Source organism: Vespula vulgaris, chromosome 2 (genome assembly GCF_905475345.1).
Source record: "Vespula vulgaris chromosome 2, iyVesVulg1.1, whole genome shotgun sequence".
NCBI lineage: Eukaryota > Metazoa > Arthropoda > Insecta > Hymenoptera > Vespidae > Vespula > Vespula vulgaris.
Window position 1 is genome coordinate 6,869,570 of NC_066587.1, and position 15,000 is coordinate 6,884,569.

The 15,000-nt window shown below is 32.1% G+C and overlaps 1 protein-coding gene across 1 annotated transcript in view; it reads left to right on the forward strand.

The window, feature by feature from the left end:
- The window catches only part of LOC127072803 (max-interacting protein 1-like), a 158,571-nt gene that overhangs the window by 90,570 nt on the left and 53,001 nt on the right, over nucleotides 1-15,000 (forward strand). The window contains exon 5 of the mRNA XM_051013536.1: nucleotides 3,947-4,328. Coding sequence (XP_050869493.1) covers nucleotides 3,947-4,328 — 382 coding nt within the window. The remainder of the gene's footprint in view (nucleotides 1-3,946; nucleotides 4,329-15,000) is intronic.

The window sequence follows — 15,000 nt, forward strand, 5'->3', positions numbered from 1 at the left end:
TTTCTGTATTTTTATCTTTTTTTCTTTTCTCTTTTCTTCTTTTTTTCTTTTTTTTTTTTTTCATTTTTTCTTCATTTTAGACGAAGGGGTGGGAACGAGCCAAGTGCGACAAAGATAACAATTTTACACGTTAAAAAGGAAATTGTTCGTTCCTCGTTACTTGTTAATATAATTATGTATATGTATTATACATATGTAGATGGTGTAACAATGTACACTCGGTGTTACTCGGTATAGATTTCTCGTATGGAGAAAAGACGAAAAAAGAAGAAGAAAAAATTAATAGATTTTATCAAGATGGCTCCGGAAATCCTTAATATATCTGAGTAATAAGATTTTCAAGTATGATTCCAGTCTACACAAATTATGTTTATACGTTGGAATTATGTACGATATCAATCTGTTGATACTTTCTTACATGTACAATGTTGAAAATGTCTATCTTCTAATTGAATAAAGGGTTGTTCAGCTCATCGTATTATTCAGTTTCGAACACGCTTCAAAATTCCTGGCGTAGTGCCTATTTATGGTTGTGAGTACGATAATCCATTTGCTGGTGTTAAAAATATTCAGTACAACAAAAAATTCAACGGACACGGTTACTTATATACATATACTTTTATACATTATACATGTTTGAACATAATGTAACCAGTGTTTCGAATTTAATCCTGGGAAATAAAATAAAATATAATTGGAACGCACTGAGATCGTTCTTGAGAATCTTAAAAAAAATTAACTATTTCTTAAATCATGTTGATAGAATTTATTTTTCTATTCTATATGTTAGAAATTGATTCCTGAAGTTTTGTCACGTTATTTTGTCACACTCTGTGTGTGTGTCTGTGTATGTGTGTGTTTATATATATATATATATATATATATATATATATATATATATAAATTTTTAACGTACACTACGTAGAAATTTTTATGTGTTTTATGTTTATTGAAGTGTGTATGTGTGATGAGTTATGTAAACGTGAATACATATACATAGATGTATCTCTGAATCGTTCATATCTATTCTTATTTCATTGATAAAAGAAATATGTTCCCGACGAAAAGTGATTTTTGAAAGAACTATCGCTATATTTAACTTTTGGAAATCACAATTTTTGAATAATTTAATATTGAATATAATATATTAAATTATTACGTTTAATAATCATTTAAAAGCGTAAATAAAAAGAAAAAAAAGAATTCTTGCTTAATAAAGATTCGACTCGAGTATTTGCATTTAGCGTGCGGTACTCTAATCATTAAACTACCCAGGAATTCAGATTCTTCATTCCTTCGTAGCCTCTTGAATGTCTACAATAAAATAATAATTATTGTTATTTTTAATTAAAATAATAATATATAATAAAATAATAGCGTACATTTTTATAAGGAAACCAAGCTATTCAAGTGTACCCATTGAAATGCTTATATACATATATATATATATATATATATATATATATATATAAATACGTACATACATATGCACATTATGTATATGTATATATATACTCGAGAATGAAAATGAATTTAAAAGAAACGCTTACATTTTTCGTTTCATCTTTATGAGAATTCATCTTTAAAAGAAACGCTTCATTTTTCGTTCATTTTTATTTCAAATATCTAATGGTTCCTACATTATTATTATTATTATTATTATTGTTATTATTATTATTATTATTATTATTATTACCAATTATCATAATTATCATCATCATCATCATTATTATTACTCTCATTGTAAAGATAATCTTACAAAAGATTCTTTCGTTCTCGATATCTATACTACCAAAAACACGTGTTTAAAATCTAAAGACCACACACACATATACCCACAGATACACAGCCGAGATACACACACGTATATAAACGATGAAAACATGCTTTTAAAATCTAACGAACACACGTAGTTACATACAGATTGAAAGGCTCATGGATCGGACAAATCACCCACATTGATTCTCGTAAATCCGTGGATTGTCAAAAGCGTCATTATAGAAGATGGGTACATTTTGATCGGGATGGGGAATGGTAGGGGTTGGTAGGGGTTGGTAGGGGTTGGTAGGAGAGAGTAGGAGATGGTAAAGGATAGTGGGGATGATGGAGATGGGGATAGGGATGAGGATAGGGATGAAGATAGGGATGAGGATGGGGATAGAGATGGGGATGGGATAGTTAAGTTCGGTGGTGAGGAATCGAGGTGGAAGAACATCTCTGCGCTATGGTTCCTGGTCGCTCGTCCGTGTCTACAGCGATCGGGTTTTCCTGGCACGAAGTAGATGGCGGAAGCAAGTCGAGTCCCACTTTTAAGGTCGAGCTGAGGGAGTTTACGAGGAGACTCAGATCGGCTCGCTCGCTTTAACCTACCCTTATCTACGCTGTAAACCCATATCGAGCAGAATGAAAAGTACGAAGGTAGGAACTCTTCTAGGACGATGTAACACAAACACGTATATATATATATATGTATGTACATATATACATGTACATATGTACATATGTACGTATACATATATGTGTATATATATATGTACATACAAGTCTTCCACTTGTCTTCTTATCTGCGATTCGGTGATTCCGTCTTTCACTATTCCTTCTTTTTATCCTTTCTTTTTCTTTCTCCTTCTTTCTTTCTTTCTTTCTTTCTTTCTTTCTTTCTGTTACATGTTAAAGTTTAGTTTTCGTTAGAGAGTATACTATAGATTAAAAGTTTCATTAGCTTCTCGTTAATTTTCTATTTGTTTAATGCGTATCTATACGTAAATAACGTTACAGATCATTTATCTTCAAGAAATTTTTACAGTGTTTTTCTGAAATAATCGTCGGCTAACACTCTCCGAGATAAATAGAAAAGAGCTTTAAAATCGTCACGATCGATATTTAAATGATTTGTTTGTATCGCTAATTCGTCGATAGATACTTAGATTATTTATTCGTATAAAATATCTGTATCTGAGTTTTAGAAAGTTTTTAAAAATCGTAGGGTATTCCTTTGCTTTTTTACAAGTTTCTCGAGTGTAAAATCGAGCGAGATTAAAAAAAAAAGAAAGAGATAGATCGAAACATAAATGATAAAAATACAATAATAAAAAAAAAGAAGTAGATATCGAATGAGAAATGTTATTAATGGATATTTAAATGGATATTTAAATGGATATTTAAATGGATATTTAAATTACTCAGCGAATAAGCGTAATACATATTTCGTTGTAAAATCGATGAGTATATTTTGTTATTGAAACGATCAATGTCATTACGTAAATTTCTTGTAAATTTGGTAAGTCGGTGTTGTTACGTATTCGCGATCCATAACAATGTCGAACAATGTCTTTGTTTACAAAAGTTGGAACCATCGAGCAACATTCCCTACATCTACGTGTCCTACACGGCAGTTTGACTTTGAAGCTCGTTCGTGAAACATCTAAGTACGCGCATATTCTCTAATAATACTACGCAGATTCGAGCTTTCCGTATATTCGTATTCGAAAACTTGAAACAAAAATTACAATTATATTATATTAACTATTAAGCTTAATAAATCTAAGAACAAGGATAACGCTCGATTAATAAGATCGACGATCTAATTATCTATCGTATTTGTTAATATTAAAAAAGCAAAAGGAACAGATTTAATAAATCTCCCAGTTAGAAATAAGATAATAGTACATAAGGTCCATCTAAATTACAACTCTAAGTCTAATTACAGAAGGATGTAGACGATAAGACGATATTTCTTTTCTGCATTTCATCGTGCATCGATCGAACGATTTATTTGCTTATACGAAACGATATTTCACGAATTTATATTACGTGCGTTACGTGCATATTAGCGAGATCAGAAATGAATGAAATAAAAATTATATTCGTTCGACGTTGGAAATAACTTTATTAAATTGATAATATATTTATGAAGACTAAGAGAAGATTTGTAAACTTTTGTTAGAGCCTGGAGGAACGTGAACGGAAACATACGGTGCACAAGGAACAACTTTCGCGCGAGCAAAGGTTCCTAAGGCGACGACTCGAACAGCTGACGAGTCAAACAGGCTTGCATGGCCTTCATCAGGGTCTCCATCAAGGTCTCCATCACGGACATGCACTCCATCACGGACTTCACGGGCACGGACTGAGCTCATCACCGTTGAGCTCTTCCGCACCTAGCGGATCCTCTTCCGCTGCGGCCGCGGCTGCAGCAGCTGCGGCACTTCTGTCGAAACGGCGCAGTATCTCCGAGTGCTCACTCGGCACGGCCTCCTCCACTAGTTCCACTGCAAGCTCCATGAACTCCGACAGGTCTACTGGCAGTCCATCCGTCTCGGAGTCCGGTAAGTACTTGACCTCATTTTTTAATTTTTTTTTTAACAATTATCGACTTTTTATCATAGCCATCTTTCTTCTTACGTATTTTATCTGTACGTCAGTCTCGTATTTTCGACTCATCCAGTTTTTTATATATATATGTGTGTGAGGGGGATATTTTAATATATAATGTTATTGTTTAATATATAATTTTGTATAATTATATTTATATCATTTATAAATTTATGATATTTATAAATTTTATACAATTATATTTATATAATTTTATATATATATATGTATATATATATATATATAAAATTGGATGAATGTGTATACGTATATGTTATATTTCAGAAAGAATTTTTATGAATTGATTTTATAATTACGTACTATATTACGATCTCTCGTCGACGAACGTAAGATTGTTTCTCATTGATTTTCTATCGTAATTTAATATTATTTGTACATTACATCATCATTTCGATATTACATCATCATGAATCTTCCAGAGCGAATATTTGAAATACTCCTTAATAAAATAATTCAGTATCGAAACGATTTTATTTCCGTAATCTTTCTTTTTCTTTTTTCTCGGAGATAGAAGATACAAGAACATTTATTATCCTCCATTTTTACATGAAAATTTTATTCTCGTAAATTCGTTATATAACATTTCCCGTCCTTGAAATATTAACGAACAACAAAATAAATTAGACAAGAAATATTAAAGTAAACCAAAAGTACTTGAAGGTGAATGCTTACGTATACATGCGTGTGCGTATTATATCTACATATTAATATAAGAAAACAAACTTAGAAAAAGACGATATATATATATATATATACATATATCTACGTATTTACAAATCCGATAAGACGGAACTAACCATCGTTGTAGAGATATTTCGACGACGCGTTGGATGAACGAATATGGGGTCATAGGGTGAGACAAGCGTGTAGGTATCGTGTTTGTCGATCTCGAAATTTTGCGGCGGTCATGCAAAACGACAGGGCGTCGTCGTCGGCCGCGTTTTCGGCGCTTCGTTGCTCACTTTGATCGTCGTAGCAGGCGCGAACGAAACTTACGAACACGAGCATATAAATGTATATGTATATACGTATATGTGTGTATATACGTGTGTATATATATAGACGGTTATATACACTAGGACGATGTTTTAAGTGGCGGCGAGTTCTAAAACGAGACTTCTCGAGCGAACGACACACGGGCGGATTAGCTGACGCACAGCAAAGCATCCCTTCGCTTGATCACACGCGTCCAAAAGCCGACCGAAAATATGCTCTTAAGGAGGACGTACGTGTCTACTTTACTATCCTCGCGACGAGATGAGCCCTTTGAGCAAAGGGCCTTTCCTATATCTCTCTGTCTCTCTCTCTCTTTCTCTCTCTTTTTGTTTCTTTCGTTCTATCTCTCTATCTGTCTTTTTCTATCTATCTCTCTGTCTCTTTCTCTTCATCTTTCTTTCTATCTCTTTTCTTATATCTCTTTGACTATCTCTTTCCATCTCACTAGTTTATTCTCACGCACGTTTTGAAATCGATTTATTATGAAATCGATTATTTATCGTTAACTCGAACATATTTTATTATTTTACTTATTAAAGTGTTCCCCTGAAATTTTTCTTTATTCCCTGAATATTTTCTATATCGTTGATTGTATCCTCTTTCTACATTGTTTTTGTTTCGCTCGAGTTTGTTTGGGAGGATAAGAAGAAGGAAGTTTTGTTAGTTTTTCTTGTTATAAGTATCTACCTCGGAATGAAGAGGATATTTCGTTTTCTTTTTTTCTTTATGAGAATATAAATACGTATAGAAATGCGTACATACGATATGTAGCGTATATATGTATTAATAATTGAAAAGTATCGATATCCATAATGGAATCGAAAGGATTCATGAAATTAGAGAAATTTGCAACTTAGTATATCTATGTTGGATTTTGTTAATAAAGAAAATATGTCTACGATGTAATTGGTATGAATGCTCGCAAAATGCATCAATTAGAATTCGTTAAAATAATATTAATCTGTAATATTATGCGTCCACGTTAGAATTTATCGATGAAGAAGATGCATCCACAGTTTTCAATGGATTCTACGATGAAACTCATCGATCATTTTATTTTTAATTTATTTGACAGATAACGTTGATCGATATTTTTAGAATGTATCATTGCTAGTTCGATCGAAATACAAGATGCATGATTTTTTTTTTTAAATGCCTTTTATTAAATCGAAATAATTTAATACACAAAAATAATTATCTAAAGATTGTAGATATTTAATCACGCGATTCAAAGGTTTCGTTATAAATCACTGTGCATTTCATTTTAAGTGCGATGTACGAAAAAATATTAATCCAAAGCTTCGATCTTATTTTGAAGCTTTAGAAGGTAAGAAAATAACTTGATATAAGAATTAAATGGTTTAAAGATCAAGCTATCAGTAATAATTCTCTTTGTAAAGATATACGATGAACATAATCGACGTGTTATTTAATTAATAATCACGATTAAAGATCGATTCGTTGGAATCGTTGTTCTGAAAGTTTCGAAATCGAGATCCGGGAAAGAATCGTCTGTATCGTGTCTGTGAAACGTCGACATTTTCATCGTAAAAATGCGTTCGTTGTATCCGTCGTGAAATATCATCGAGGAATGCTCGAGTTTAAAAGAAAGTAGGATAGAGATAGAGATAGAGAAAAAGAGAGCAAGAGAGAGAGAGAGAGAGAGAGAAAGATGAAGAAGGGAAAAAAGTGTTCGTTGAATTCGTAGACGAAACGATGGTGAACGTTAAAATTGATGATCTCTCGGCCAGAATATCTCGGGCAACGAAGCACTTATCATAAGTCACGCGTGGCACGACGGCAATTTTTCGAATTCCTTGAGAGAAATTTCGCGTGCTCGTAGTCTACCTACTTGCTTTTTTCTTTTCTCTTTTCTTTTCTTTTCTTTTCTTTTCTTTTTTTATACTTTTCTTTTGCGTAAGAACTCTCTCTCTCTCTCTCTCTCTCTCTTTCTGTCTATCTATCTCCTTCTCTTTTTCATATCTCTCCTTAACCATCTGAAAAATCGACCACGAGAATTTTATCGTAAACGATAAGAAAGTGTTCGTGCTTTTCCATTCCTTTGTTTACCGGCTTTTCCATCTTCATAGTGTTGTATATACGAGTACGAGAGTGTATACGAGTAAGAAAGACAGATAGAGTAAGAGCGAAAGGAGTGTGTGAGAGAGAGAGAGAGGGAAGAAAATTATTACAGCAGCTCGACGCTTCTACCGTTTATCGTTTTACGCGTTTCTCTCTCGCGAAGGATCCTCGAGGGTATTCGAGGTAAACTTCGAGTTCGGCTTCTTGTCGTGAACGATAAGAAGAAAAGCGAGACGCAGCCACCGTTCCACCGATTATATCTTCTTCTCGTTGCTTTGCGTTCGCACGATCAACGGGATAAACTTCGTGTCCAGGCGACTATTAATGTTCGGATAGAACAGGATATTCGCTGAGCAAACAACTTCTTCTTCCGTTGCGTTACTTCCTTGTTGGTACTTGTCGGACATCGTTTCTTTTTTTTTTTTTTTTCTTATATATTATTTCCGTCTAGACGGAATTGATATCTTTCAGAGAAAGAGAGAGAAAGAGAAAGGGAAAGATCAATTAGAATTTTTATATTGTATTCAAAAATTATTTTCATTCGTTTTTTCTCTTTATTCTATCATTGCGTTTAATTCATCGATGCGAAATTCGACGAATTTTTGTTAAATAAAAGAGAAATTATATAAATTAGAAATATGAAAAGAGATCGTAATTGACCGATATCAATTATAATTTTTGTATTGTATTCAAAAATTATTTTCATTCGAATTTTTTACTTTATGGTCGCGTTTAATTCATCGATGCGAAATTCGACGAATTTCTTTTCAATAAAAAAGAAATTATATTAATTAAAAATATGAAAGCAAATCGTAATCGATCGATATCAATTATAATCTTTATATCGTATTTACAAATTATTTTCGTTTTAATTCTTTGCTTTATCCTTGCGTTTAATAAATCAAATTAATCGTATCGATTACTCGTCGATCGTGTGAAATTTGACGAATGTGTTTTAAATTAAAAAAAGAAAAAAAAGAGAAAAAAAATAATTGAATAGAAAAAAGAATGGGAAAGAACAAAAGATATATAGATTATATATGCAAAAAACATCGATATGTTTATTTTTATATACATTTACATATATAGGATTATTTTTTTTTTTATATATAATTTACATATATAATTTACATATATACGTTCGAAAGGAAGAGACAGAGACAGCCATAGTTAAATTTTTCTGTCGATATTATAATACGACTTTCAAATGTGAAAAAATGTTCTTTTTTTTTTTTAAATAGAAATAGAACAAATATGGATGTTCCTAGAAAGAAAAGAGACAAAAAGAAAGAGAGAAAGAGATAGATAGAGAAATAGGGGAGGGAAAGAGCGGCTTGTATTGCGATTACGCGCTCTAATTCCTATTCAACTTCCCTCTCAATTCATCCCACGGGACAACGAAGGAAAATACGAGCGAACAAGAAATAGTGAATGAGAGGGAGAGAGAGAGAGAGAGAGAAAGAGAGGGGGGTATAACGTTAGTCTCGTCATTAGTTTCCTCGTTAAACTCTCGACGATGCGTTCGACTTCTCTCGGTTGAAGTACTAACGATCACCGGGCCGACGGTTATTACGTTTCGCGAATAAAATGAGTTGTACCTTCTCGAAAAAGATCGGAAAGAATTTTCTCAGATTACTGTCATTTCTTTTCATTTTCTTTTTGTTTTTTTTTCTGGTTCGATCGATCGAACAAAATGAAAAACGAAATAGATTGAGAAAGAAATTGTGCGTACTTATTTTTGATTGTCAATGTCTGATTTTTGTTATTTATTATAAAGAGAAATGAAAGAAAAGAAAGAGAAAGAACACAGCAAGAAAGAAAAGAAGAAAGAAAGAAAGAAAGAAAGAAAGGAGAGAATTATAGATTTATTTTATTATCTTTTTTGTTATATTTGTTAAAAATTATGTATATGTGTATGTACACATGCGTTTGTTTTTATATGTATATATATATATATTTATTTATTTATTTATTAAAAAATATAGATACATATATATTTTAAAAAATAGGACATGCATTATAAATCATCGATAGAGGAAACGATAGCTGTCGTTTTAAATTTATTTCGCAGAGAGTTCAACGAGTATCAACGATACACCTATGGGTATCTATAAACTCATCGTTTATTGTGAAATTCGAGAGAAATAAAATGTTCTTCCTTTTCTTCTTCTTCTTTTTTTGTTTTTTTTTTTCTTCTTTTTTTTCCAATATTAATTAATATTTTTTCTCATGGCCAATTTGTCTTTCTTTTATTTCATGTCACACACACATATATATCCATATATCTATATATCTATATATATCTATATATATACATATTTGTGTGAAACACACAAATGAAATATTTATACATATATGTATGTATACACAAACATATACAATATATATATATATATATAAATATTTCATTTTAGTCAAGATATTTAATCTCCTTTCTCCTCTCTCTCTCTCTCTCTCTCTCTCTCTCTCTCTCTCTTTGTAGCTCGTGCAATTTCCGTCAGCTGTTTTACTTCAATACCCTACTGCTGCACCGTATCTCGAATGTACTTGACGAGCAATTTTCGCGCGTTTATACGCTCTCGCAATAGGATCGTCCGGTTCGCTTCGTTCTCCTAATTTCGTGTCCCAACGGAACCGAGAATTTACATCGACTTTGGCCAGTCGATCGATCGTTCAAAACGAAGAAGATTTTATAGCATGCGACTAGTAACGACTCTCTTAGTCTTCTTTATCGATTTTTTTGATCGAATTTAAAAAGTTAACTCTTTTATAAGTTTAACGATGTTATTGATAATAAACATTTTTAACAACAATCGATAACCATTATTACGATAGTCATTTACTAAAGAAAAATAAATAAATAAAACTGATACAAAAAATATATATTTATAGAAATGTCCGATTTAAAAATTACACGATTTTATATAGATTTGACATATAAGTGTGTAAAAAAACAAAAAAAAGAACAAAACAATAGGAAAAGACAGAGAGAAGAGAAAAAGAGAGAGAAAAAAGGAATATAAGAGACAAAGTTTCGATACTCGAAATCAATAATCGAACAGGGAAGTATCTATATCGAAAGAACGAAGCTTGAAATTATTGAGTGAAGGAAAAATAAAAGAAAAAGGAGAAGAGAGATGGTAGCGATGGAGTAGGGAAAGAATAAACACAGAGTGTTGGAAGAGTAACTGTAAAGCTCGTGAAAAAAAAAGAGAGAGAGAGAAAGAGACAGAAGAAAGAAAAAGTGGGGATAAGAAAGTTCGTCGAGAGTTATAAAATAATCTCGCGGTGAAACTCTCACGTCTATTTAGCTTGAAGAAAAGGAACGATGTACCGGTCAAAGGTAATTCGTGGTTTATACCCAGAGGTAGCTCGAGAGAGAGAGAGAGAGAGAGAGAGAGAGAGAGAGAGAGAGAGAGAGAGAGAGAGAGAGAGAGAGAGAGAGAGAGAGAGAGAGAGAGAGAAAGTAAAGAGGGAGAGAATAACTTTTCGTTAGTTACTTCAGCAATACTTTTAACAGGAACAGGAGTTATCAAGAGTATCGATTTCTTCTTTTCTACGTACTATCCTTTAATCGCGTCGTTAACGTATCTCAAATTTGATCGAAATGAAAAATCACAAGGAACACGAGCTCGTAAGAATTCCTTTGAGTTCATTTTTTATTTTATTTTCTTCCTTTTTAACCTTCAGTATCCTTTTCTCTCGTTTAGTTTTTTTTTGGGGGGGAATGGGGTGGAGAAAGGGATTATTTTACCCCCTCTCGAAACGTTGACTCGTTGAAATTATTTTTGTATACTTTAGTTTATAGGATAATTACTCTTTTAACGCTTGTATAGTAGGATCCTTTTTTTCGAAACGAGGAAATATTTCAGGCAGAAGTTATTCGTCCTGTTTTTATTTGTCTCTTCATAAGCTATATGTTTTATGTGTCGCTCGACAAGTGTCTTTCTAAATCGTTTTATATAATTTAAAGAAATTTTATTGTTATATGATTTATAATTTTATTTATTAGAATTTATACGATCAATGTATAATATAATAAATGTTATATATTATATGGTAAAATATTAAGTTATATAATTGTAATTAACAATTTTATTGAAATTCAATACTTCATACGTTTATATATATATATATATATATATATTTATATATACATATATACATATGTATATATATATTTTTTTTTCATATTATAACTATTTATTTGATATAAGAATTATAAAAGAAACACCATAAAATTTATTAGGATATAATGAAAAATTTCTTTGCGATCGTTTCACTCTCGACCGCGCTTAATCTCATTTTTAAGATCCGCTTGAAGTAGTAATAATGCAAAACGCGTAGGTTAGACGTAAGTATTACTCATGGCATAAGTTTGTCGTCGTCATCGTCGTTGTCGTTGTCGTCGTTGTCGTCGTCGTCGTTGTTGGCGTTCTTCGTCACGCGAATCGTGCATTAAAATTAACGTTGGGATTTATATGGCGTACGACGCGATACAACCTCGAACGATTTAAAATGTTGAAACTGTTCAATCTTCGTCGAATCATGTAAGAAAAAAGGAAAGAAAAAGAGACAGAAAGAGAGAGAGAGAGAGAGAGAGAGAGAGAGAGAGAGAGAGAGAACACTTGGCTTGTGTACGCTTTATACTTTGTAGCGTGTACATTAAACTACACCGAATAATTAAGCTTAGCCACGAAAGGGATTTCCTAGGTTAGACGATACAGCAGCACTTTACTAGCGTGTCGCGGAAGAATTATATATATGGGAGAAGAAGAGTATGTCGTACGAAGTACGAAAGCTCGTTTACCGAGTGATAGAAAAGCTAACAAAAAGAAATAACAATTACGATAATAATTTTCTTTTCTTTTTTTGTCCTCCTTGTTTTTATTAACCTCCTCATTTTTCAATTTGTATCGAATATAAAAAAGTAAATGTCTACGGTATACATATACATACATGTATACAAACATATATATATATATATGTATGTATTATGCATGTATGAATGTATGTATGTATGAATGTATGTATGTATATGTTTTTATATCTATTTTATAGCTGACTCAGAGCCATGGAAATTTCTCTTAATAAACTTTCTTTTAATTTCAACCAATCGTTAGATATATGCCCGGATATTTATAGACGGACATTCTGTGTGCGTATGTATGTCATTTTTAATATTAATATTAATAATAAAAATAATAATTTTGTGATACGAGAGAGAGAGAGAGAGAGATGAATTATTAGATACAACAACAACAATAAAGTAATAATCGTAACGAATATTAAAAAATAAATATAATTATACTAATAGTAATGAAATAAATTGGCCTAGTAAAACAATACATACTAAACATATATACATATATCAAATGAACATAATAACAATAATAGAAATAAAATAAATACATTTAGAGTGAACAAAACAAAACAAAACAAAACAAAACAAAACAAAATAAACGATATCAATAGAAGTCCTTGATCAAATAAAAGATGTTCCAAATAAAATTTGACATTTCCGAACAACTTACGTGTACCTAACATTTCTAATATATATATTTCCTAATAACTTAATTAAAGAAAAAAAAAAAATACACAAAAATAGAAATAGAAAGACACAGAGAAAGAGAGCGGTAAACGACCTCTAACAATCCGATGTTTGTCAATGCCCACGAGTCTTTCATGGTAATCCCTTTAGGATGAAATTCGAGGGTCGCTCGAATTAGCTTGATACATCATAGTTGCTCGTTTTCGGCGACGTGACGAAGCCTGTGAAAGGATTGAAGCCCAGTAAAAAAAGACTCGTAACTACGCCTTCTTCTCGTCGTCGTCGTCGTCGTCGTCTTCGTCGTCGACGTCGTCGTCATTGTCGTTGTCGTTGTCGTTGTCGTTGTCGTCGTTATCGTAGTAGTAGTAGTTTTCTCGTAAATCGACCAACTTTTTCGTTTTACCCGTTTTACTGTTACACGTCGTACGGTTTCCTTGAAAATCTCACTTCCCGACCGATTAGCAAACTTCAATGGTGCGTTTGTTCTCTCTTTTAAATCCGAAAAAAAAGGGCCGGCTAATTCCATTCGTTCGATTTATTTCTCACGTTGGAAGTTTATAGCCGGTAAAACTTTTATATGTGATACATAGGTGATATTTATAGAACAATGTATAGAAAAATTTCTTTCTTTCCTTATTCGTTTATTTTTTAATATCCTTTTTTTTTCTTTTCTTTTTTTTTTTTTTCTTTTTTTAAGTCGCGGAAAATAAATATCGATAGAAACTTTGATACGCGTGTAAAATGTATAAGATGATATACAAAGAAATATTTTCTTTTTTGTTCTCTCTTTTTTTTTCTTCTTCTTTTCTTTTCTTTTCTTTTCTTTTCTTAAATTTTTACGTTGACAACGTAAAAGAAAAATGTTTCATTCAGTAACATAAATGAATATATAAAGAATGGCGATATAAGACATGCGTCGTCTTAATCGTATTTTGAAATTGATTGAAAAAGAAAAAAAGAAATTCATTACTCTTAACATTTGTTATCCTCGTATTAAAAATACATATAAAAATATTACCATGGATAATACATAAATATCGCTGAAACAATTCTATCACGGTCGATTACGAAAAAGAAAAAGAATAATAATAATAATAATAATAATAATAATAATAATAATAATAATAATAATAATAATAATAAAAATAACATAATAATTTATTCAATATTCCAACTGTCTCAATAAACATCGTTATCACCGCTCACTTAACTAATCGACGAACTCGATAACCGAATGATCGAAATTAGATAGTGATCATCGATCGGTACATCTTTCGATTTAAAAAAACGATTATCATCATTATCACTATTGTCGTCATTATTATTATTATTATTTTTTTTTTCTTTTTACGATAAGAAAATATACTAGATCTCGGGATGATTATGCATGGAAATCATGATGAAGGAAGGGAAAAGGTTGAGCTGGGGTAGGTGCTATAAGTAACAGTTTCCCAAGCTCGAGTTGGAAAGTTTCGATTCTCTAGGGTGAGGTGGATGGTGGCACCTTCTCTCATGCTTGTCGCTCAAAGCTTATGAAATTATTCTAATGCGATACATTGCGCCTGGAGACAGCAATGGATGGATGGTGGAAAGAGGTCTTCGAGGTAGTCTTCTCGCGACTCGGCTTGCTTGTCTGTCGAATCTCTGACATACTGTGCACAGCCGATCTCTGAGTAGGAAGAGACGGATACTATTGTATTGGTGTACTTTAACGTATACGTACATATACGTATAAGTATGAGTATGGGAAAGAGAGAGAGAGAAAGAGAGAGAGAGAGAGAGAGGGGGGTAGATAGAGACGCGTTGAAAATTCGAGCGGCGTTCGCTTCACGTTTCTGAGACTTTAACATGTCTGTTAGGGGCTGGTTTAACGCTATTCGAGTTCGAATTCCTCGATTTTAACGACGAAAACGAGACAGTTCTATCTTGGTGTCTTTAACACGTGTATCTATCTCTCTTTCTCTCTCTCTCTCTCT